Source organism: Marmota marmota, unplaced genomic scaffold (assembly GCF_001458135.2).
Source record: "Marmota marmota marmota unplaced genomic scaffold, marMar, whole genome shotgun sequence".
NCBI lineage: Eukaryota > Metazoa > Chordata > Mammalia > Rodentia > Sciuridae > Marmota > Marmota marmota.
Genome location: NW_025999990.1, coordinates 40,285,379 through 40,312,364, shown reverse-complemented (window position 1 = coordinate 40,312,364; position 26,986 = coordinate 40,285,379). Strand labels below are relative to the sequence as shown.

At 37.3% G+C, this 26,986-nt stretch overlaps 1 protein-coding gene across 10 annotated transcripts in view; it reads right to left on the bottom strand.

Annotated features, from left to right (window-relative positions):
- The window catches only part of Osbpl1a (oxysterol binding protein like 1A), a 204,914-nt gene that overhangs the window by 24,052 nt on the left and 153,876 nt on the right, over positions 1-26,986 (bottom strand). For 9 of the 10 annotated variants that reach the window (XM_048806415.1, XM_048806414.1, XM_048806418.1 and 6 more), the window contains 2 exons: positions 14,884-14,959; positions 1,010-1,144 (listed from right to left, as the gene is read on the bottom strand). In XM_048806415.1, coding sequence (XP_048662372.1) covers positions 1,010-1,144; positions 14,884-14,959 — 211 coding nt within the window. The remainder of the gene's footprint in view (positions 1-1,009; positions 1,145-14,883; positions 14,960-26,986) is intronic. The other variant, XM_048806423.1, reaches the window with a different exon arrangement.

Genomic DNA, 26,986 nt, shown 5'->3' with positions numbered 1-26,986 from the left:
TGTAACTGATGTGATTCTGCAATCTGTGTATGGGGTGAAGGTGGGAGTTCATAACCCACTTGAATCAAGTGTGGAATATGTCAAGAAATTTGTAATGTTTTGAACAACCCACAATAAAAAATAAAAAATAAAAAAATGTAAAAAAAAAATAAAAATAAAAATAAAAGAAAACCTGAAAGTTCAGTTCCTGGGTTGGGAACGTAGTTTAGTGGTGGAGCACTTGCCTAATATAAGAGGCCTTGGATTCCATCCCCAGCACTGGGGTGGGGGGGTTTGGGGGAGGTGTTTCAATTCCTTGCCTTATTTTGTATATATACACATATGCATAAAATTATAAATATATGGCATGTTTGTGTATTCAGTCCCTCTTAGAAGCTCTTTAAAAAGGCATGAAAGAATAATGTTGGATTTTGTCATCCTAACAAAATGCTACTTTCTAACTGGGTTCAGTGGCAAATGCCTGTAATCACAACGGCTCAGGAAGCTGAGGCAGGAGGATCACAAGTTCAAACCCAGCCTCAGCGACTCAGCAAAGCCCAAGCAACTTAGTGAGATCCTGTCTCTAAAAAAACAACAACAAAAAAACCCCAATGTATACACACACACTCACACAGGGCTGGGGATGTGGCTCAGTGGTTAAGGACCCTTTGGTTCAAACCTCGGTACTCCCCCCACAAAAAATAAAAACCATAAATAAATAAACCACCCCCCCACACACAAAAAAATGCTACTTTCTAAAATGAAGACCCAGAAACAGCTTCCCAAACCAGATGTGGTTGTGACCACCTTCTGTTTCTCTTGAAATTCCCATTGGTCTTTCATTATTGTAGCACATACTAGAGGACAGGCAGTAAGAAAGGGACACAGAGGACTCTCAAAACATGGTGGTTAAGATTTGAGAACATTTCCCAAGTGGGAAAATGTGTGTGTGTGTGTGGTGTAGGGTTGAGGAAAGGAGGAGGGAGACAAGTCTCTAACATTTAAGCCTTTTCCAGTGCTTGACACATACCTGCATCCTTTCGACAGGATCAGAAAATGAACTGGCCTTGTGGATGAGGTAAGTATGCTCCATATACTCAGTTAGTCGTTGTAGGAAGCTCAAAGGCTCATTAAATATAACTGGCATCGTAATCTTGGATAGTTCCTGTTTAATGAGAAAAGTGAAACTGTTATGTACAATATGTACAGCAAACTTACCTGCTTAAGTGTTTATATAACACATTCCTGGAAAGGAACAGAAAATCCAACCCATGCAATTTAACCAATGACAGTTTAATTTCACAAATCTTTCCAGAGCACCTTACAACATGGAGAATACTGAACAGCTAACGGAAATACAAAGACTACCCAGACACTCTCCTTGAACTGCAGTGTATGCAATTATGGTCCCAGCAATTTACATGACCACGGCAGGAGGATTCAAGTTTGAGGCCAGCTCCAGCAACTTAGGGACACCCTGTCTCAAGATAAAAAGTACAAAGGGCTGGGGATATAATTCAGTGGTGGAGCATGCCTGGGTTTAACCCCCAGTACAAATAAGCAAACATTCTCCTTGGTTCACGGAGCGCACTATCTAGTGATGAACATGAACTGATGACTAGTAAAAAGCCCGCCTTAGACCAGAACTGAGCAATGGTGATGGGGACACAAAAAGCAAAATTCTTCATATAGATAGTAATTAATTAGGGGCTCATGAAGCTGAGGTCATTCCAGTGCCTTGGGTTCCCCTACATAGGCAAACTGAAACCCAATTCAATACAAACTTAGGATTTAATGAATCTGAAATTGCCTATGAATCTGAAATTGCCAAACCAGCCTCGGGTTAGCAATGTTGCATTTTAGCCAATCAAATCTATTTTCTCTGTTTTGTTTCCTCAAAGAACATCTTGTAAAAACTTCTTCCCACTCCCTAGGTAGAGCGCTGTACCACTTGAAGCCTAGGGTACCTGTGTTATGAATCCCTGTCTACTCAAATAAACTCATTAAGATTTCAGTGTGCCTAAGTTCATCTTTTCGCAGTGGGCAAAGTATCAGCCATCTAGGCCATTTTGTGAGTAATTTTCTGAATGAAATTTGAGACTGTTTTGGCAAATAATATTGGGCTTTTCTGAGCATGGCACTCTGGTATAATTGTGGAATAGGGTATTACAAGATTATCTATATTTTACAGAATAGTTTTCAATTCTGTCTGCCCTTTTAATGACTGGGCAGGCAGCCAAACTGCAATCTTTCAACTCTATTCTCCATGGCTATTCTCTTCGCTTGGTATTCTCTGGAATATTTTGATGATCTTCCCAAACTTCTACCTACCACTATTTACCCTTCCTTGGGGAATCAGGTCTCTCAGGAAGCCTGCTGGCCAAATTCACTTAGTCACGTGAGCAGTCTTGAGGTGCAGTCCAGGCTGAATGCCACCTGACTCAGCTTTGACTTCCCCCATTAACATGCCCACATTCTTAATGATCTATACAAAAATGTGACCTTCACAAAACTGTAACCAACTGCATTCAAAGAAAGTAAGCTCATTTGTTAAGATAAAATACTGTAGAAAACAGCTAGCCAGGTAACCTAATTAAAAGAACTGGTAGATTTATTGCTGTGTTACTAGGGAGATGAAGGAGAACAGGAATTTATAAGGAGAAAAAGAAAGTTCAAATACACACACACACACACACATACATACATATACATACACACTCCCTAAGATCTCATTAAACCCAGATATTTGCTGTTGGGGACAAACCAAGAAAACTAGGATCACCAAGGCTTGCTTAATTGGAATGGCACAGGCTCTTTCTCGTCTACTGAAAAATTATCTATATTGCCCCCCCTTTTTTAGAGAACACAGAGGAATATATAACTTGTAACATAAAACTTAATAATATAAAATAATACAAAATAGCCTCTTCATGTCCCTTTCCCACTCCTCTCCCCAGAGATACAGCACCAGCAATAGTTTCCGATGCCCATGTATTTACATGCATTACTTCTATGAGGGGGCACAGGAGGAGGGAAGAGAGAGCTTTGTTTATTAAAACATAGCATCAGCTCTGTTTGGAGGGGAGTCTTATGCACATGGAAGGCATGCACAATGAGTCTATCAAGTTCTTGATTAACTGCTGGATGGTGCAATATTAAGACCACCAAACCAAACTAGTTCTACTGCTGCCTTCATTTATTAACAGTGTGATTTTGGGCAGGATCAGCCCTGTGCCAGTTTCTTCATCAATAACATGGTACTAATATAATAGCATCTTCCAGAAATCATCACTATAAGACTAATGTTTGCAAAGCACTTAGACCACTACTGAGCACACTAGTAAATGCTGTGATTGTTAAATTTAAAACAGTCTATATAGTTTTCAAAACATAGGGGCTGGGGTTGTGGCTCAGCAGTAGAGTGCTCGCCTAGCATGTGCGAGGCCCTGGGTTCAATCCTCAGCACCACCTAAAAATAAATAAAATAAAGGTATTGTGTCCACCTACAACTAAAAAATAAATATTAAAAAAAATAGGTAGATATGGCTTTAAAGCAGATTTCTCTTTAGTGGAATTTCTAGGTCAAAGACATGCTCACTTAGATTTTTTAGATACTACACCAAGCTAAATGTGTTCCATGTTAGCTTTGCCAATTTATACTACTACTGTGTATATGTGTGTAAAATACTGGGGATTGACCTCAAAGACTCATGAATGCTAGGCAAGTGCTCTAAAACTGTGTTATATCTTTAGTCCAAGTCAGAACTTCCTTTGATATCAAAGATAAAGACATTAAAAGAGGTAAACTACTTCCAGTCTGTTCAATCATGTTGTTATTAAACAACTATTTAATTGAACACCTACTATTTGCCAGGCACTGGATTATAAACCCCACCATAGCCACTCCTGGCCTAGAATGCCCTTCTTGCTTCCCTTAATTCCTCTATAACCCAGCCAGATTTCCAGGCTCAGTTCAAATCTTTCTTCTTCGAGTACTCATTGATTTCCTAGTCCTTCCACTTCCTGGAGTAGCAGAATCTATTGCTCACAACCTAGCATTTGATCATATGTTAGACTGTATTACCTAATGTCATGTCATGGGTACTATCCAGCTTATCTAGCTAACTGTAAAGTAATACAATTCCAGCAGGAAGGGGTGGTATCTTATGCCTTGCCAAATCTTTATCACCTTAAGGAGAGAGTACATGCTGTTGGTGCACCTGGCCCAGATGCACATTTATATTCCCATTGCCCACCATACCTATTTCTTTCAGGCAGTCACCGCACACCTTGGTGCCTCCCCTGGTGCTTTTTTTGGACTACAAGCTCCCTGAAGACAAGAATAGTCTGTTTACTGATGCACAAATTTTTAAAAAATATTTTTTAGTTGTTGGTGGACCTTTATTTTTATTTATTTACTTTTTTAAAAAAAGAGAGAGAGAGACAAAGAGAGAGAGAATTTTTTTAATATTTATTTGTCAGTTTTTGGTGGACACAACATCTTTATTTTATTTTATGTGGTTCTGAGGATTGAACCCAGCACCCCGCACAAGCCAGGCGAGCGCGTTGCTGCTTGAGCCACATCCCCAGCCCAACCTTTATTTTTATCATTTATTTATGTTTATATATAATTTATTTATATTTATTTATGTGCTGAGAATTGAACCCAGTGCCTCACACATGCGAGGCAAGCACTCTACCTCTGAGCCACAATCCCAGCCCTGATGCACAAATTTCTTTTTTTTTTTTAAGTTGTAGTTGGACACAATGTCTTTATTTTATTTTTTTTATGTGATGCTGACGATCAAACCCAGCACCTTCCATGACGATCAAATCCAGCACCTCGCACATACTAGGTGAGTGCTCTATCGCTGAGCCACAACCCCAGCCCTGATGAACAATTTTTAACATGGTGAAATTCTAAGTTAAAGAAGTAGGTTATTTGGGGATGTTATTTAGCACTAACAAGAAATGAACTATCAAGTCATGAAAAGACCTTGAAGAAACTTAAAGGCTGTACACCCCATGGTTCCAGCTATATGACATTCTGGAAAAGGCAAAACTGAAAACAGTGAAAAAAAAAATCAGGGCTGGAGGAATAAACAGGTGAAGCACAGAGGATTTTAAGACAGTGAAAATACTATATGATATTACAATGTTGGACACAAGTCATTATATGAACATACACCGTATCAAGAGTGAATCTTAAAACTATGGATTTTAGCCACGCACAGTGGCATACACCTGTAATCCCAGCAACTCAGGAGGCTGAGACAGGAGGATTACAAGTTCAATATCAGCCTCAGCAACTTAGCAAGACCCTGTCTCAAAATAAAAAATAAAAACTACAGATGTGGCTCAGTGGTTTATCACCTCTGGATTCAATCCTCAGAACAAATACAAAAATTTTTTGATCAATACTACTTGAGGAAATATTTAATTCTACTACAGAAAATATCATACAATCACTGTCACATGTGATAAGAGTATACAACTCAAAAATAAAAGCATTTTAGACTTAGGTTTTTGTAAATTATTTATACTTTAAAATTTGTTATGATTTAAATTTTCATTCTAAACAAACTTTCAAACCTGAAAAACATCGGCTATACAGAGTATGTTCAAAAAGCAACATGTTCTAATTTTGATAAATACAAGTTTATAGATATAGAAACATATACCAGAAGACTGCAGCACTAAAACATTAATAATGGTTTTCTCTAGGGTTTGGTAGTATAGTGAATCTATATTTCCTTTATATTATTCTGTATTTTCTAAATCTTCTAAAATTAACATGTACTGCATTTTTAATCAAGGGTAAAGCAAGAGATGTTATTGTAAAACCTAACCATTTCAAAATTCAAATGGAAAAGGATTGAGAAGCATCCCCAGAAGCTGGTCCACCCTATAACATATGCATAGCACCAATAAGAGAAGATCTAGGGAGTAAGTGGTGTGATGGGAAAAAGGGAACAGCAAAACACACTCAGGTTAGCCTGCTCCTAAAGTTCAGATATAGAAAAGCACTCTGGTTGATAGAATGGGCTCTGATCAGAAAGTAGAATGGTGGCTGTCAGGAGCTGGGAAGAGGAACAGGGTGTTGGTGTTAATGGGCACAGTTTTGGTTTAGTTTTGTTGCTTTTAGTTTTGTGGATGGCTGACAGTGATGGTTACACAACAATTTAAAGTGGCATTAAGTACAATTACAGACAGTTAAGATGGTAAATTTTATGTTATATATATTTTATTATAATTGAAAGACAATGGGGAAAAAAATCACACTCCCCACATTCAAATCCAAGTTCTGTTACCTACTTGCTTGTGGCCTAGAGCAAGACCATAGCCTCTCCCCAAACTGGGGATAAATTTATTACACACCTCCTAGGGCGTGTAAAGATTAGATAAACTCATATAAAACACCTAGAAGAGTGGCAGGCATATGTTAAATATGCAATAAATGCTATTTTCATTAGCTATCATACACAATCCCCACAACCTTAGGATTACATGGAGCAGGGAGGTATCAAAGACTGGGATGCTTCGCCCCATCCCTGGGCCAACAAAGCTATAGGGAAGCTACTCAGGACAGCAGCATGATTATGGGTTCTGAGCCTAAAAGTGGAGAAGGTGAGGTCAAGGGTGAATGTTCCACATGTCAGCCAGGAGGGATCTATACCCCAAGACAGCCGGGGTGGGTGACTGGATCCTGGTGGCAGCTGTCCCTTGACCAGAATATGATAGCAACCATGTCATTTCCAGCTCAGCTCTTCCTGTGTTCTACATTTTACTTTGTTGAGAACAAGAGATATATCTTGAAAGAATTTAAAGGATTTATTTACTGAAGGAATAAATAGTAACTTTACCTGTAAGACTTTTTTTTTTTTTTCTTCTGAGAAACACTATAAGGACTAGAAAATACTCACTGAGGAAATAAGAGATGTGCTGGGGGTGGTTTTGGTACTTAAGCCCTCTCCTTGTTTTGGTGGATCAGATAGGACAGGAATTGCTTCCAGCAGAGGGGTTTGCTTGCTTTTCTCAGGAATCCTGACCTAGGGACTTCATCTTTCAATTCAGAAGCAATGCTGCATTTGCTGCCATTTCTTTAGCTGTATCTTCACAGGAAAACAAAAACCATGGAATGGAACGGGAAAGGTCTAGTAGCCATTGGCTGTTCAACACTAGTTGACCAGGCCTTACATGAGTTACAAGTAAATGGTCAAGAATCCAGTGTGTTGCTGGAGGTGGAGATAAGTACGGAGCACGTACTCTAGCATGTACAAGGCCCTGGGTTCTATCTTCAGCATAATGAGGAAAAACAAAAAAAAAGGGCTGGGGCTGGGGCTCAGTGGTAGAGCGTTCACCTGGTACATGTGAGGCACTGAGTTCGATCCTCAGCACCACATAAAAATAAAATAGTGTGTCCACTTAAAACTAAAAAATAAATATTTAAGAAAAGAAAAGAAAAAGAATATGGTGTGAACTCTAGAGACCAAGGCATAAGGAACAAGGGTTCATCATCAATTCAATGTTCAATGGGTAGATTTGTTCTTTAGTCATCTAAAAGCTCCTAAAAGTCAGATATGGTGGTACATGTGTATAATCCCAGCTATTTAGGAGGTTGTAACAGGAGGATCACAAGTTCAAAGCCAGCCTCAGCAAATTCAGGAGATGCTATCTCAAAAAATACAAAGAACTGGGGATGCAACTCAGTGGCAAAGCATGTCTGGGTTCAATCCCAAGTACCAATAACATAAAATAATTAAATAAAACAAAAGCTTCTAAAATTCTAAAAATTCTTTGAATAAAAATTTTCTATAATTTAAATACCATTTTGATTTATTTTAGTAAAGCAGAATATAAGCATTTAATGAAACAAATGCAAAAACTGAGCCAAATAACAGAGGGAAAGGAGGCTGGAGAGAATAAATAGACATAAATCCAGCTCATCATAAAAACAACCACAACCTCTTAGTCTAACATGCTATTTTAAAGCACTACAACTGACTTGCCACTGTACTGATTCCATAATCTGTAAGTATTTGTGAACAAACTTATAATTATTTTAATTGACAAAATTTAAAGATCCATAAGAAGATAATGAAAAATTTTGTGACAAAAAGTACATTTGACGGCTGGAGGTGGTGGCACACACCTGTCATCCCAGTGTCTCAGGAGGCTGAGGCAGGAGGATCCCAAGTAAAATAAAGCAACCCCTGGGTTCAATCCTCAGTACCACCCCCTCCAAAAAAAAGTACATTTTATTTCCCTCCCTCTTAGACCACTTCAAATTCACAGAAACACAACTGCTATGTTGATGCCAATGAAATATGGTTGCATTCCCTAGCTATTTCATACAACTAATTGACATGTGTGTATATTCCAGTAATAGGTAAAGAAAGAACATACTTATTATGAAGGTCAAGCTTCAGGAAGAAACATTAGCTAGAATACTTTTATCACTGAGAGCTTCAGTCAGCTGGAAAAATTAAATATTTATGCCAAGCAATTCTACCTTGTGACCCAGCTAAAAGCAAAGTTTAAATTTATCCATGCAAATTAATAGCAACCAATGATGAAACTGAAGAAACTCCTAATTGCAACTGCTCATCAGCTGACAAACTGAAGAAAAACAGAGAGGGAAGGCTGCTTCAGCACTATAAAAATGACCTGGAAACAAGGCCAAATTTGAGCTCAACTGAAATGGAAGATATTTCCTACATGTAAAGTCTACCATTTTAACCTCCAAATGTGCAAATACGTAAGACCTATGCTTTGAAGACAAAAGTGAATTCAGGTGTTAGGGTGAGCCTGTCTGCTCTGTGACCCAGGCAGTAGCGGTGGGCAGGGTGCTCACCCAGGGCTGAGACCCAAGTACTCGGTGGACTCGTGGACTCCTCACTCACTCATAATCAGGTACTGGCAGCAGTCTTGGCTGTTCCTTGGAAGGCACTGTGCCTTCTTTGAGAAGAAGGTGGTACTGGCTCTTTCCTCCACAACACTGCCTCCCATAGCTGCAGAGGCAGTAAAAATTCACCCTCCTTACATTTAAGGTCCTTGGAGGGTCAACTGCCTCTTTCCCATGCAGGGTGGGGAGGGGGGCTGTTGAATAGCAAAGATGTCTAGCATCCAGTAGTTGATGATTGGGTGAGAGGTCCTGGCATCTGAATACTGATTATACCCCAAACAATGACACTAAGACATTGCAAGGCACTCCAGGTACAACTCAGGATGGACAGTTTGAATAAAGCCTGATGCCCTAATGTCTTCTGCTGCTGTTCACACCAGTGCTTCTCTTCTCAGCTCTTCCAGAATAGTCCAGTAGGGACATGAGAGGTGAGTAGAAGACATGCCACAGAAACAAAGACACTATAGGACAAGAAAGGGGTATGTGTAATTCAGACCTTGATGCAACCAGTAGAAAAACAGGGAAGAAAGGCTTGTGCATGAATGAACACACACACACACACACACACACACACACACACACGAGGCAAAAGATAACAAACATAAAGCTATTCCTTCCCTATCCTTCCTGTCTAGCAGCTGCATGTCAGAGCTAGGAGGTGGCGTGAACCCTCCTGCTGGAGGCACTAAACCTAAGGCTGGACATCTGCTAGACAGGAATGTGGAAGAACAAGGGAAGCCCTGGTAGAAGCTTTGCACTGCATCAGTCTTCCTGTGGCATTTGTGGTTTTATGCAAATCCACTTCCAGACACTCAACCCGACATGCACACTTTGCTAAATGCTGGCTGACTTAGGACTTCGCCTGCACCCATGTTCCATGCTGAGCCTGGTGGTCCACTGTTACTTAAAAAAAGGAAAATACACACCTGCTATCATCCTGAATTATAGCAAAGTATTTTTTCTATGAAGTGCAAAAGCCTCCAAAGCACCAAATGAAGACAGGTATAGAAGCATAGTACTATGTGAGTGGAGCATCTTTTACACAAGGCACATTGATTACATTGGAGATCCACAGTCTCCTCGTTTCGATTAAGGGAAAGAACATTATAAACAGGTTTTTATGGCCAGTGTGCCCTGTTGTGGGATATTCTAATTTTAGAGGATGATAGAGTGGGGTGGTGATGATGCCAAATTTCAACTACCTTGCTTCTTCCGTCCTGTCTCTCAAGTCAGTATTTATAACACACCAGACTTGGCCCAAGCTTCAATCTTATCTTGTGCTATATCTATCTAGAGTCAGAATTCAAGAATGGGGCAGTTGTCATAGTGACATACACTAATATGTTTATTTAAATCTAATAATAGCATCACACCTGTCTGATAGGCACTCTGAGCTGATGGCATTTCTGGGTGTGAAGTTTGGGCCTGTGGTTATATGGCAGACATTCTGCATCAAGTGGATAAGCTAGATTCACAGCTTTGAAGGGAATATTGTAAAGTTCATGGTGCGATAAAAGCATTTCATCAAAAAATATTACATTGGCAAAGGTGTACTCAGCAAAAAAAAAATATATTTCAATTTTCTCAAACCCTTCTTAATACTGCAAGGTATGAATAACTGAAAGGAAATAGCAACAGTCAAGATCTGAGAACCCTGGTAGAGCTTCTCTGGTACATGTCCCATGAAGTCCCCAAATGTAATGGAAGGGAACAAAACCTTCTCCATGTTAGGGTTTGCCACAAAAATTTCTTAACACAATGCAGTCTAATTGAGTTTTTAGCTTAAGAATCATAAAAAATTATTTTTGACAACAATCTGATTTTTGGCATACAGATGGGAAGGGGTCAAAGAACTGAGTGGCATTGCTAAATATTAAAAAAAAAAAAAACCAAAGAACTCCTACTCCCATCTGTCTATTAATGTGAGCAAGGTTTTTCAATTCTCACATCTATTAAGAAAGCAAGAACATAATGAAAACCCTGTCTCATTCTAGCAGGAAGTATCAGGCATCTCATATCTAAACATAACAGAAAAAAAACCCAACTTTTTACTAATACATAAACAGCATTTTACCTTTTTAAAAATATATTTTAGTTGTAGCTGGACACAATGTATAATTTATTTTTATGTGGTGCTGAGGAACAAACCCAGTGCCTCACACATGTGAGGCCAGTGCTCAACCACTGAGTTAAAACCCCAACCCCAGCATTTTACCTTTTATGTTAATATTTTCATGAATTTGTGTTTACAGTCTTGATCACTCATATTCTAAAATTTATAAGAACAATGATGCAAAGAATCTTTTAGTACTAAAAAGTCTTATGGTCAAAGATACAGATTTATGAATCTTAACTTTTATACTTATTTTTGTGATAGTAGTCAATAAAAAACCTTCAGAAATATAAAATGAAATTAGGATAATATTCTATAGGAAATAAGGAATGGAAATATGAGTTACAGGGGAAAACAGAACAATAACTTTCCACCTATTAAAAAACAGCTTGCTCAGTATTTCCTCAATAGAACTATTGTAGCCATCAAATCTCTGTTGTTATCTGGATTCTACTGGATACTTCAAAAGAGTGTTACAACACTTTTATTGTAAAAAGTCAGTGTTCAATATATAGCTGACCTCTTCTCTTCTCTTAAAATAATTCCGCACTAAGCTTCTATTAACAAACACAAGGTTGGTACTGGCGAATCCCTGGGTGTGAGCACCTACTCAAATTTTGCACCTAGATTCTGGTACTGGTTTCCACATAACCTAATCTCTAGATCAACCCTGCAGAGAAAGCACTAGAGCAAAGGATGGAGAGAAGAAAGAAAATAAGTGAAACACTAGAACTGGGCTTTGGGATTAAGAAGTCTTTCAGAAAAAGGACAATGGAAGTAAGAAAATAAAGAACAAAGGCTTATAACAATCAGCCAACATCAGTATTAGTACGATGTTGGGAATTTGTTTAGAAGCTTTAACCACAAGGAGATTTAGGGTTGAATTCCAGTTATGTAAAGTATTTATTTCCTGGAGTATAATCCAACAGGTTGGTAACATAATCCCATCCCAAACATTAGAAGAAGAAAAGAAGTACGCCATCAGTTTGGGGAAACCTGAGTCTCTAAGTGCTTTTTGGAAACAAGGAAAGCAAAATGTGCATGTATGTGGAAGTGGAAGGAGAGATGGTGAGCCTTGCTGGAGAATGCCATAGGCCCTGGTGGACAAATGCCTGAAGAAGAAACAATGACCTCCTCCCTTCCTGAAACAAAATTAGACCTACACTATACCTGGCAGAGAAACATCTATTGTGAGTTTTAAAAGTCATATATTTTAAATGACACTACACCATCAAACTATATCATCATACCATAAACAGGGTACTGTTTTAGAAACTGGGATGGAACCCCAATTCAATGCTGCATAGTGGGGCTGCTGGTTAGGGATGCTCTGACTGTGCTGCTGACAGTGATGGCATGAGCAGAGAAGGTTCAAAATAACATTTCCTGATCTCTTGCTAAATTAAATAACTGGGTCGATAAGCTAAGGAAATAGAGATTACAGCTGAAGGGTATGTATGTATGACTTCTGTAACAGAGACTGACCCCACAAAACGATCTGAAATGAAGTATTTGGATTATTAACTGTAATGGAATCATGAATATGAAATCGAGGATTTTTTTCTTTCTTTTTAAAATTTATTTCTTACATAGATGACAACAGTGGAGTGCATTACATTCATAATTATCCATTCACAGCACAATTTTTTTTTGTATGAATGTATAAGGGGGGTGACTCAAAGAGGATTTTTTTAAAAGTCTTCATTTTAAGTGTATTATAACCTATGGATACTACTATTTTCAAAATTATGACCTGTTTTGTGGAAACAGGCAGATATTAGAAGAATCTGATACCAAAAGTTAACTTTTTAAAATTTTGCTGTTGTGATAACATTTGTATTTCTATTCAAGATATCTCTTTAAAAATCTCTACTGCTGCCCAGCCCTTAGCCCTTCTGATTCTTTTTGTTGCCTAGGAGAGAGGATCCTATGAAGGACAATGCCCAAAGAACACCACCTCCAAGTGCTGGGGTATTTCCTTTCATTCAACATTAATAATCCTCTAGAATGTTGGTCTCTTATAAACCTCAGCAGAGAGCTGTTTCCAAAGACACTATTTCCCCGGAAGCTTTTCCCCCATGCTTTTAGTAAGTTCTATAGGTAGAGGTTTCAAAATATCCTGTGAAACCTTTTCAACTCAAACTGTTGTGTTTTTATTTGCTTTATTTTATTTATGATTCAGTACAAGTGTTTATTTGCACAGGTAATTCTGAAGACAGCTATGCTCACCACTCTGCCACCAACACTTCCTCACACAAATAATTCTGTACCTAAAAACAAAAAGTATCTTTCAAAGAATGACAGATATGTTCTAACATAACTGGAAAGTTTTTAAAAAATGACTAATCCCAATTCAGAATGTTTGAAAAGCACATATATTAGACATATTGAGAAACACAGAAAACTGTATTTTCCATGATGGACAAAAAGACTAAGCCACATTTGACATTTCTATACACTCCTTTGACCAAATGGCCTTAGATGTGGTACCAAATCTATAGGTAGTAAGAACAATTGTTTCTCAATTTAATGCTATTTAAATCGAGTAGAAAATATTATTTGAGTAAAGGATGAGTATTCATTTGTGAAAATGATTTTAATTTTAGGCACATACACATATACATAATTGCATGCTGCTTTGTAAAAGTAAATACATTTATTAAGGGTTTGAAAAATATTGACAACAATATATTTTTTTTGTCTTGAAATTTTCAGTCCCAAAGTGACTAACAATGTATAATTTACCTATGTATTTATCTATGTGCATTTGCTTTGTCCTACTGAAAAAGTACTTTTAGAGCCCAAGTCTTCTCTCAGCTGTAGTTAAGTGCCGATAGTTGAGAAATCATCCATTTCTCAATGCACCTAAATTCTGGTTTCACACAGGAGGCAGCACCACCCAGGAAGGTACCACAACTGACCCACCGTCTCAAGGAAATGGTTCAGCTGGGATCAAAGCCTTCATTATTGGTGTACAAAGTTTAAATTATTTTCCATTCAGGAGTTGGAAAACATTTGTTTAAAAGGAATATATCTGGAATTAGAGCTCCTTGGAAACAACCTTTGGAAGTCTCAGATGATATCACCCTACTCAGAGAACAGAGGCCACTGAAAAACGCTGAAGTGGCACATCAGCACTTAAAAGATTTCAAGCATCAGAAGGACATGTTCAGAAGTTGACTCTACTTCTCCATGCAGGGAAAGTTCTGGGAGTAAATTCCAACGTTTAACAAGGTAATGTATAGAAGATTCCCTGGCATCTCAGGACCCACATTTTAAAATTTTCATCTTTCTGGGTAGTTACACTAAGAGGAATTAAGAGAATTTTACTCAGAATTCTAGCCTAAGAAGTGTTGACCACTACCTTAAAGAGAATTCAGGGAGTAATATAATGGGAAAAGTTGCCATTTCCCCATGGTCCCCCAAGATCAAACCCACCTGCACAGATAATGAAGCAAGAGACATATTCCAAACGTTTAACATGCCACACTTACAAATCCAAAGTACAAAACTTAACTTTGTGCACAGGAGTATAAGTGAAATCATACACTACCAATGTGGTGGAAGATCTGTTCTTTGAACAAATTTCTGAATAAGTTTATGCGAATATAAAAATGTGTTGTGACAATAGGAAAAAAAGAGCTTTTTTCTTATTTTCTTGTAAAGAAATGTCACATTAAAGCCATATTAACTGGCATAAAGAGTAGTTCAAATTCCGTCAGGAAAACTGATCTTAAGACCTTCTGAGGTTTTTGACTCTCACAGGTTTCTATAAACATTGCTGTGCATTATTTTCATGCAAGCTGTTTAAGAGTCCCTTCCAAAGGATATGCAATCACACCTCTATCTGCTTAATGCCATATGATGGAACAGACAGCTAATTTACCATTCCAATACATTTTCTGAGGATGCTCCAGATACTGAAGTCGTTTCTGGAAAACATGGGAGAGGGCAAACTTGTTCTGAAAAAAGAAAAGAAAAAGAGTTCATTTTAATGCCATTGACGTTGGAAAGGAAAACCTGTTGTCATTAATATGGGATGGAGGCACACATGTAAAGACACTTATAAAATGTGCATTGTCACAGACAGGGCAAAACAGTCAATCTAGGGTTCTGCCTGTTCACTGCTATTCTGGACCCTGAAAAGTTCTGCAGCAAATCAGCAGGCCCTCTGTCTTCATCGTAGCATAGACCCAGATTCTGTTAAGTCTTTCTCAATTCTTGGGGTCCAGCAGTCTGAATCACCTCAGAGGGACACTATCCTTTATGCATTGGCACATCTAACACAGTTGTTATGATTCAAGAGCACACCTGCTATACTCAGATATTTAACAAATAATTGTGTTCTAGCTTCCAAACAGTGTAAATAAAATACCATCACAGAACCTAAAGATTTTTATGAAATTAAATGGGAAAATGCCTTCGAAAATATGTAAGTAAAATATTAAAGTAAAATTTAGGTCCCATATCACATATAGCACTTCCAGGACAATGACACTGAACAAAATTGAGCAACTCTGAACATATTGGAAAATCCTTTACTAAATAAACCTTGACAGAAAGAGCACCCTTGAAGCTGCTGCAGAGGTTTGGAAGTAGCCAGAGGGATGGTGGCTATCAGCAGCAGAAGTTCTGTGGCTTGGTTAAACAGCACATCACAGTCCAGGCACGGCAGGCCTGGTGGTGGGCAGGGTGCTGAGTCCGTTTCCACAGATAAGCAGAGCAGCATCACAAGTCAGGAGGGCAAGAGATGCTCACACCAACTTTTTAAAAAACTGAATAACAATTCATTCTTTTTCCAGTTATGGCAAGGGATGACAATTTTCCTGTGGCCTCAAAAATATGTATGTGAAATATTAAAGACAATATTAAACAAAGATATGTACCTTCTAAAAGAACTTCTACGTTAAACATTAATTTGACTATAAAAGTTAATAAAATTTGAAATTTTAAAATAAACAATATTACTTAAAATTCTCTATTGTAAAATTCTTTTGGTTTGTCAGGAACAAACGCTGCTCATTTGGCAGATCTGTCATCTAACCAATCTGCTGGATAAATGGCCACAGATGGTATTTAAATCACATTCCCCATTTTCCAAGACTACTGATCTCTGTGATATGAACAATGGTTATAAGCAATACAGATCTCTGCCATTATCCACCATGTGCATGTATAAAACACTATTCTGATATATGTAAGCTAAATTTTCTATCTCCTGACTATGAAAAAAATCAGAAACATAAAATATCTAGGAAGTTGTGAACCCAAAATAAGCATTGTGAAGACTGAATGAGGGCTATAATTCCCCCTATGAATGTTTACATTAAATGTGTCCTACTGCTCTGATTAAAGACAAGGACAGCAGAAAAGCAAGAAAAACAACAATATTCTGGAGGCATTTCAAGAAATTCCATTTCTCAGTTCAGAAATCACCACACCAAGTGTCCTACCTGGCAACATCCTCTATACTCATTCTTATGCACATAACTTTTTGTGGTATTTTATAAAAATTAAAATTATTCATTTATAAGTCAGACAATCTGAAACATTGTATACTTCTAGCACAAACAGAAGAGTAAAGAAAAGGGATTTCAAAGGGTAAGTGGTCATTATAAAATCCGTATTATTTTCTCTGTAGTACATGCAGAGCCAAGTGCAAACCCTCACTCACATCCACACACTGTGTGCAATAAACAGATCAGATGCAGCAAGAAAACAATGGCCTGGGGACAGGCATACCATACACAAGCTGTGGTTCAGACTTCCTGGTATTACCACAATCTAGGTCAATAGCCTCATGGGGCTACCAGGACAGGTACAATGGCAGACTGTCAAAGCACAGAATACCCAACATATCTCCAAGGGCAATTCAAACTGGAATCCAGATCCAGGTGCCATATCTAAAAGGAATCTTAATTCCCTCCACTCAGGAGAACTTATCAGAGGCTAGGCAAAGGTGTCTGGAAAACTTGTAAGAAATGGCAAATGAACCCAAAGAAACTGGAGGTCTGGGGAATACTAGGCACAAAAGAGGTTCTGGGGTATCAGAGGACAGGCCTGGGATGGCAGTAACAGTACCATCTCTGTAAACCCTCCACCAGAGTACTACGCAACTCTGCTTCATCCTCCACAGCACTGATCAACATGTGACATAGGTTTCTTGCTTATCTGTTGACTCCGTGGCCCCAAAAGGTATGTAAACTCCCAAGAACTCAAACATCATTTACACATCATGTAGCCTTGTGCAGCCCAGCCTGCCGTGGACAACACCTAACTCAGAATAGGAGTTTAAGTATTTGTTGAATAAGCTTTGGACTTTATGAAGCCAGTTGGCAGATGTTACCTCTTTCATAAAGAATTTGGTTTACGAGCAACCTAGGACTACTGGTGAAAGTTCATGTTAGTATAGCTGACGTAAAGACCTGTCTTGCAATTAACTCCAACAATGGGAGCCCAGAGATTTCACCTCTAGCAGAGTTTCAGGCAGAGGCTGGAGGCTGGGCCTGAAAGGGCCCTTTTGCAGGGGGAGGCTGTGCTGCTGGACCTCTTACAGCGAACAAGAGAGCCCCACAACAAAGATCATCCAGGCCCAATATCAACTGTGCCAGAGTTGAAAAGCCTGCCAGAGAAACATGAAGGTGGTAGCCACATTAACCAAGTAAAAAGGAACACAATAAACTAATGTTTTTTTTATACCAATATAAATATTAGCATTTCAACATGTAATCAACATAAAAAGTATTAGTGAAATATTTTATTTTTCCATACTGTCTACAAAATTCACTGTATATTTTACATTTGGAGTGTACCTCAATTTAGCTAGTATTTTCAACATTTAAAGAGAAATCTATTCTTAACAGAACATAGTTGTATTTAATGGACTATTATATACTGCTTCATTATACAATTGAATTTATATCAATTAAAATGTGATATGGCAAAGGTTCAGTTTCTCATTCATAGTAGTCACATTTCAAGTGCTCAAAAGCCACAAATGGCTACTTTATTGGACAAACTGGTTCTCTAATTAATTCTGAAAACAAAAGGAATGTACTCTTTGAAGATTGTGGGGGAAGAAAAAAAACTTTTCAAGTATGAGCGCCTAAGTTAGATTGAAACAGTTTACAGCTTGAGCATCAAGAAAATGTAACATCTTCTGCAGTGTTATTTAAAGCAGCAGGGGGAAGAGAGTAACAAAAAAAAAAAAATAGGAAGATTACATTTTTAAAAAGTGATTGGCATTGAAAAGGATGTTTCTAGATTTTAAAATTCCATTCCCTCCACCAGAAAAAAGAAATGAAAAAGGAGAGAAGTTCCCAGTGACACTAGGTGGTGGTTTTAGTTCAGGCAGAAGTCAGCACAGAAGAGGCAGCAGTCAGAACATTCAGGCTGAGCACACAGATTAGTGATTCTCTCCCGCTGAAGTTGATCTGAGGGTCATTATCCTACATTCTATGCTTCCTTTTTTTCCCTTCACACAGAGAGAAAGCACCCTGTACCAGGGACTGACAGTGCTATGCCTAGTTCTAGTTTGGACTATACAGATGACATTATGACTATCCACACAACAAGACAGTAACTGGTTTTAAATGAAAAGTCTCCTTGGAGTTGTTTTCCCACTCTGATGGAAAGGGCTCCATTTGATGTCCCACCATTATTTTCTTTCTACCCACTGCTGTAGGCAGACTCCAAATCAAACCAAATGAATTTATGAAGTGTAACTAAAGAATGCTGGGGCTCAAATCCTCATTACAAAAAAAGTTAGGCACAGTCAGGAGAACACAGCCCTTCCCCCGAGTCTTTAAAGGAGACTTGGCAGAAACCATAGGAAAGGCTCTGCTGGACAGCTCTGCACATTCATGAAAACTGCACAGACTAGACCACTACACCTGCTGTACATCAGGCCCACTGCCTTTCTGTTCCATGGATTGCTAGGTTGTACCCACAACACTGCTTGCTCACCAAGAGCCTTAGAAAAACAGCAGATGAAACAAAGGCAAGCAAAATGAAGCTTGGGCTAAAAATGGGTGCCAAATGTGCCTTGCTGTTCAAGTTTGCCCACTAATTTTCATGAGGCACACCATGAGTTATTCTGGACCTTGGGTATGTAGATATGTAGATATCTATCTATCTATCCAAATAAACATCTTACACACACACACACACATGTAAATAAAACATGTATACACACACATATACATATATATGTACTGAACTGAAATAATCATTATTTAGGTATGTGTGTATGAGGAAGTCTTTTTCATGGAGGACATAAACAAAACCTGTGGGATGGGAACTAGAGCCATAGCACACTCCTGCTGCTGCCTCGCTGCAGAACCTGGGGCAAATCTCCTAAGTCAAGGCTACGCAGCTAGACAACTGCCTATTTTGTTAAGAGAAATTTGTATATTATAAATATTTTGTTCACCACCTACTTTCTCCAAGTCTAATATGATTCTATGTATAGTATCACCTATCTAGGAAGATTATTATCATTATATTTTATAAGTGAAACAAAGTAACAGCTATCTTTCAAAATTGCCTTAATGGGCAAGATAAAAACACTTCATCATTCATTAAATAGTCACTGCAAAAGAAAGCTAAATGTCTTAATTCACAAAGTTTGGTAATCTCATTCTTGAATTTTTTTAATGAATAAAAAATTATATATTTAAACCAAAACATATACAACAAAAAAAAGCATTCTTCTCAAGCACATACATAATCAAATGAGCAAAAAAGTATGTGGCTATTTTTCAAATTACTAAATAATACATTATTATAAAACAAACGAAATAATCCACCGATAAAGAGCAAATCTAGTCTTACTGCCTGCTCCAATACAAATAACGTGGGGCTCTTTTCCACATTTTTCTCTCTGCACATGCAAGTATATATATTTTTATTGAAATATTACCCTATAGCTCACACTGCTTTTTCATTAAATAATATATCATGTACACCCCTTCAAGTTGATAGATACAAGTGTACACATCTTTCTTCCTTATATCTTTAGGCACATGTACATGTGCACACAAGTAATCTTACGTAAATAGCATATCATGAATGATGGGGTTTTTAAAAATTTTGTTTTTGCAGGGATGAGGACCAAACTCAGGGCCTCACAAATGCTAGGCAAGTGCTCTTCCACTGAGTTACCCCCAGCCCCCTGGTGTAATTTTTTATGTAGTCTATATCACCTTTGTTCTTGTTGCTTACCACTCTATTATCAATGCTATAAAGAAGCTCTTTTTCTATTTTCTCCATGTTCCCAAGTAGTTACATACAGAACATGCATGTGTGTACAAAAGGACTTTCTGACTTTAGGATACCAGGACAGAATATTCATTATACATAATTCTTTATGGCTTGCTTTTCTCACTTATATCTTATGGGAATCTGTTGAGATTAAATGGTAAATATTCTTTTAATCAATGTATAATATTACCTAAGAATAATATATATCAAAATATAGTCATTCTCCATGAAATGCATTCATTGTTTGTTCTTTTGCCAAAACCAACAACATAACCAAAACATCTCAATACATTATATTCTTATTTAAATCTGATGCTTTCAATTCTATGTGATAGAGTAGCAGGAGTAAGACTGAAGTATTTCTGTCTCCTGTTTCCAAAGATGCCAGATTGCTTTCTGAGAAATTTTTAGCAATTTCCTATTTCACCAATCATCTATGAGGGTACCCTTCTTCCCACATCCCCTCCATCAGCAACTGGTGTCAACAGGTGCTTTGTCTACGTTTTCAGTCTGCCTGCTGGAAAGTGTTGCTGTCATGCTATTTTACTTTGTTGTCCCTTGGCCACTATTCAGTTAGAACATCTTTCTATGTTTATTAATATTTGAATTTACACATCTATAAGCTGCCTATTTATATCTCTGGTTTTCCTGTCAATTTGTGAGACTTTAAGATACCAGGACAGAATGTGTGTGTGTGTGTGTGTGTGTGTGTGTGTGTGTGTAAGCTGGTATTAATTCTCCTGCCTCCTGTCCCCCACCCCAAGTGCAGGGATAAAACCCATGGCCTCACACATGCTAGGCAAGTGCTCTACACTGAACTACATCACTAATCCACATTTGCAGGTTAAAGAAAAAAACAAGACTTTTATAGAAATGACTTTTTTAAAAAAACTTTTGTGTATATTGGTTAAGGTTTCTCCCACCAACAGTTTTTTTTTTTTTTAAATTTTCAATTCTGTAATGACAAACTATACACATCTATTTCAAGATTGCAACTCTACAAAGCAGAGGTCTCTTTAAGGGGTTTGTTCTTATTTCTGTTTTGGACCCTTGTGACTCTAGGATTCCCATGCCCTCTGAGCCCTTTCTGTTCCCTTTCTTACATGACAGAGGAATTCTCCCTTCAACAATCTTTTTACCTGTGCCTCCAGGAATCTTAACAGTAGTCTACAATTTTTATTTAACTCCTATTTCATTTTAAAATACCACTGATCATTGATTCTCAAGTTCAGAGTTGGATGGGTCTTTTGTTTTTCTGTTTTTTAAGCAGTACTTTAGAAGTGCTGTGACATCAAAATATCCCTGAGCTAACTTTAAATGAGCTCTACCAGGATGAAGTGTTTGAATACTAATGGCTAATGTTCAGTAAATGTTTACTCCATTTTAAAGCCTGTGTTAATCACTTAAAGGGCACCACCTCATTCAATATTCAAAACAGTTCTATAAATTAAGCACTCCCATAAAATAACTTGTGCATGGCCACAGAAGAAAGAAGTGATAAAACTGGGATTCTTCACACTGTGTAAACTTGAACAAGTAACTATCCAACTTCTCCAAGTTTAATGTTTCCACTTATAAAGTGGCAATGCTAATATTTCACAAGGTCTTGGTGGGGTTCCATGGCTATAATGATAATGCATACAGAGCAGTGTTTCATAAACTCTGGGTGTCATTAACTGCAAACTGTCAACTCAATTTAATGGCTAATATAACCACCATTTTTAAAAAAGTGAAATAGAATATATCTAGCAATGGTAGGTATTGTTAGTGAAAATTTTGTTCCAATAACACATACATACTCCTGTGTGCAGGATTATGTATGTGTATCTATATATCTATCTACCTCTCTCTCTATATATATATGTGTGTGTGTGTGTATGTGTGTGTGTATGTGTGTATATATATATATATATATATATATATATAAAATTTTTTTTTAATATGGGACTTGATCAGTGACAGGAAACATTCAGTCCAGGGCCTAGCAGGCAAAAAACTGTCAACATAAAGTGAATTCTGATGTTGTTATACAGTGGCTATTTTAGGAAAAACCATCTTGTCTTTCTGTCTGAGCTGTAAAAGATTTAAAATTACTACTAGTTTCTGTATAATTATTATGGTTTTAAAGGTGATCTAGAAAAGTAGCTACTTATGGAATAGTCTTCATAACTATAGAAAGGTTTTCACAGAAAGGCAGGTATAAAGTTATTTCTATTAAGCCAAGACAAAAGCAGACATGAAGCAGTTTTGCACAAGGAGGATGAGTGTTGCCGGCAGTGGATCTCATTTATGGTTTGATATCAACACAACCTGAGATTTTTCAAACTAATAAGCTACTCTCTCAGAACTTCTGGTTAGGACATGGGAGACATTAAACAAGGATTCTATTTAAACAAAAACTGTCCTTAAGGCATAATGAAACAACTTGGGAAGGACTCCAACCTGGTGAAGTCCCTTTCTTTCCTGTTACTTAATAGTTTACTGGTATATTCCTTGTTTTAATGTCATATGACATGGGTGAAAGTGTTAGGCCAATTCTGTCCAAATAATATTTTTCATTTAATTGAAATGATGAAAGAGAATACACAAAAATAATTTCCCACATTTAATTTTACTGTGCTTTAATCGTTCCATTAGCATTATTAAATTATATTGAAACTGACTTGTCTTCAGATCTGAGAGTACTTATTCCTACAAAATATATCCTTGGAAATTTAAAGCATGGCTCTTCCATTCAGTCCTTTCTTCTGCACCTAGGTTTTAGGAATAATTTCATACTCACATTGTCAGTAATAGGATTTTAAAAGAAACATCAACATTTATTTTCTTAGAATGACAAGGCTGTCTAGTTCCATGCTTTGCTTAATTTTCACAATTCTTTCCTTGTCTTCATCCTCTGTTCTTTCTGCACCTATCTGCCATTCACTAGTAATCCCTACTTCCCCCAGGTTGGAGAATATAGCTTCTCCTCTGTATTTGCCATGGTACTGAGAATTTGGCATGACAGGTACTAAATGTGTTAAAAGAAATGGTTTTACATCATGTCTCTTAAATTAAAAAGGAGCCAAAGAAAGAAAAACAATGAAATAATGAGACAGATGAATAAGGAGAAACTGAGATAAAGAACACAGTGAACATTTTTTGTCTTTAAACTACTTCTTGAAAAAATATTTTCAAAACCAACTTCTTTAAAATCATTTTCACTTGCATGTAAATAAACATTTGTTCAATGTTATTAAATATTCTGCAGAAATCGTGATTTTAAGTACCAACATATTCATCTGGATATTTTGAAAAGCAAAACACAACTCAATTCTTAGCTCTGATTCAAGATCAAAAGGATGAACCAAACATCTCAGAAAACAACTTCACAGAGAAACAGACTTGTTAATAAATCTTATTAACAATGAAAATTTGTATGTGTACATGTGTATTTATCATGTGCTATCTATGTGTGTATATCTAACTGTCAGATACTCATCATTTCTCAAGTATCAGAATTATTCTGCCCTTCCCCCAATCCTTTTTTCTATAAGTCCCAATTTAATCTTAGTGAACACAGCTTGTATCTTTTAATTTCTATTGCCCTACTGATCTTTATGAAACACCCAAACTAGTCTTCTATATTATGAATTCATTAGAAATAAACTATAAATACATTTATATTCATAAAATTGAAGATTAGATTTTAAAATGAAGATAGATTAAATTATTGCAGTAATAAAGTACTGTCATTTATGCATCAAAATACTGTAAAAATCTTTATATGGTTCATTTGGGACACATTTCACAAATCTATCCTTCAAAAAAAAAAGATTAAAAAAGGAAATGATGTGTGTAAAGCCTACTAAGATCATCCCAAGTCATTTGAAAAATATCAAACACATTTATTGAAAATTACCATTCTTCTTTCTACCCCTTCTTTGTCCTGGTTAGGGTATATGGAACCATACAGACCGCAACCTATTCTCACTATCTAAAAGGATAACAGTTTCTGCAAACACTCTTACTTATCACTCATTTTTTTAAAAAACATACCGTCCTATTGTTGCAGATTTACTTAACTTTATTCCCATTAGATTCTAAGCTTTGTTCAACCTGCAGTGAACAGCAGATCTATAGCTGGTCAGAACTATAGAAAGTGTTGCTGAGATAAATTTACAGCTATTAGTTTTCTGTACTTAGGGTTCTAGGATGAGTAAACTGTCCTACAGTGCACTATTCTTCTATAGTCAATAACAAAAGCCTATTTATGTACCTAGAGAAACTAAAATATCACATCACAGGATTTCTGATGTGCTTTTAACACCTTCCATTTTTCTGTCATTCTCATCAAAGATACTGATGAAGTTAACCAGAAGAAAACACCATCAGTTATACTAAAGAACATAAGAGTAGTAAACATTTGGGGAAGGTAATGATTTCTTAGTGAGGACTCAAAAAGCACTAATTTGAAAGAAAAATTACAAAGCAGACTTCATCAAAATTAAAAACTCGTGTTTTTACAAAGAAGAAAGGTATCTATTCATTATTAGGGAAATGAAAAGGTAAGCTACACCAATACTCATGATACATATAATCATAAGAGGATGGGTATCCAAATATATAAAGAATTTCCACAAATCAATATTATAAAAACATATAATCCAATTTAAAGTGAACAAAATCCTCAGATACTTCACAAAGGAAGACACAATAGTGTTAATAAACACACAGACAAGTACTCAAAATCACTGAAGGAAGTAAATTAAAACCACAGTGAGACACCATGGAACACCACAGGTCATGAGCATGTGAAGCAACTGAAATCCTCATGTATTGGTAACAAGAAGGTAAAATGGCACATGGGGAACAGTATTGTAACAGGGTGAGGGGATGGAGGGGGAAGTGCTAGCAACTGAATTGGAGCAGGTTGTGTTCCACACTTTTGCAATAATGTCATGGTGTATGTTTCCTGGTGTTATAGATAACTACAAAGAATGATAATTAAAAAGCACCCTTTTCCCCTAGCACCTGAGAATTCTCTTACAAAATGACAAGAATGAAAACATGTCCATAAAAAGATAACTATAAAAACAATTATAGCGGGGATGGGGATATACCTCAGTTGGTAGAGTGCTTGCCTGGCATGCATGAGGCCCTGGGTTCAATCCCCAGCACCACATAAAATAAATTAAAAAAAAATTATAGCAACTTTATTTCTAATTCCAAACTGGAAACAATCTATATGTCCTGTCCATCAACAAGACTACAGATATGCAAATTGTGGCATATTCAAGCATCGGCATACTGTTCACCAATAAAAAGGAATGAACATTGATATGCAAGATAGGGATGAATCTCAAAAATACAGTGTTGAGCGACTAAAGCCAGGAAACCCCCCAGAAATCCTCCCCCCAAAACAATAAACAAACAACAAAAACCCAGAAAACAAGAGTATATACTGTATGATTCCACTTGGAATGCAGTTCAAAACTGGACAAGACTAATCTACAGTGACAGAAATCAGATCAGTTGCTGTCTATGGAGGATAGGGACGACTGAAGGCAGAGGGAACTTTCTGAAGTGATGGAAAGTTCCACATCTTGACTAGGATGTATGTTACATGAGTACGTGCATTTGCCAAAACTTACAAAATCATATACTTAAGATTTCTGAATTTTGCTGTACATATAAATTTTGCTTCAGCAACGAAATTTAAAAAAAACTACATTGTAATTTATTGGTATAAATCAGCATTTTTCAAACTTTTTGAACTCAAAACTGTTTTTACTCTGAAAAATCATTTAAGACCTCACCGCAAAAAGTAGCTTTTCTTTTAATGTGAGTTATATCTTTTGTTATTCAACAATTAAAATACAACAATTTAAAAAACCTTTTCACTTAAAAACAACATTTTTATGAAAATAACTACTTTCCAAAACAAAAATGTGGAAGAGTGGCATTGTTTTACATTTCTGTAATTTTTTTATGTCTGAATTCTCATAACTGCTTCTGTACACAATCTAGGATCTCACATATCATGTTGTCTCCAGCAACTCCACTGCATACTTATGGGGAATGAAATGAAAAAGGCAAATGTCTTAGTGATATTATGAAAGTTGTTTAAATTTGCGGTCCCATAAGACAACCTTAGGGACAACCCAAGGGTTCAAAGACCACTTTCTAAAACCACTGGCAAGGACAGTCAGTAGACTGGTACTCCCTTTTTCTAGTATATCTTTACAAAATTTTGGAAGGCAGCAGGGAGGTGAAAATCTATGTATTCAACAAACATCGATTAAATTTCAACCACTGTGATTGCTTTTGAAGATATTAGGAAGAGCAGCAAGCGCTGGGAAACAAGGAGATAGTGACGCAGGGATACAGCGCTCCAGTTTCTGCCAGCCGTGCAAGCACCGTACTCAGTGCTGAATTCTGGGTTCGAGACGGGGGAAGGAAGCGGTCCAATTCGGTTCTCCACACCAGTCAGATCACAGAGGAGGCCAGTGGCCACCATCTTGGAGAGCTGACGTCACCATCCCTGTTTTCGACTGACCACAGCTCATTCAGCCATAGAACAGGTAATTTCAGGCTGCCATTCGCCTGCGGCTTGCAGACAGATTACTCAGGCTCAGTGCTAAATAACCCGCGGAAACTGCTTCTTGGAGCCTGCTCTTATCAGAGCATACACCGAGCACGGAGCGGCCGAGTTCCGGCTCCTGGAACTGCTCTGGCCCAGGGCTAAG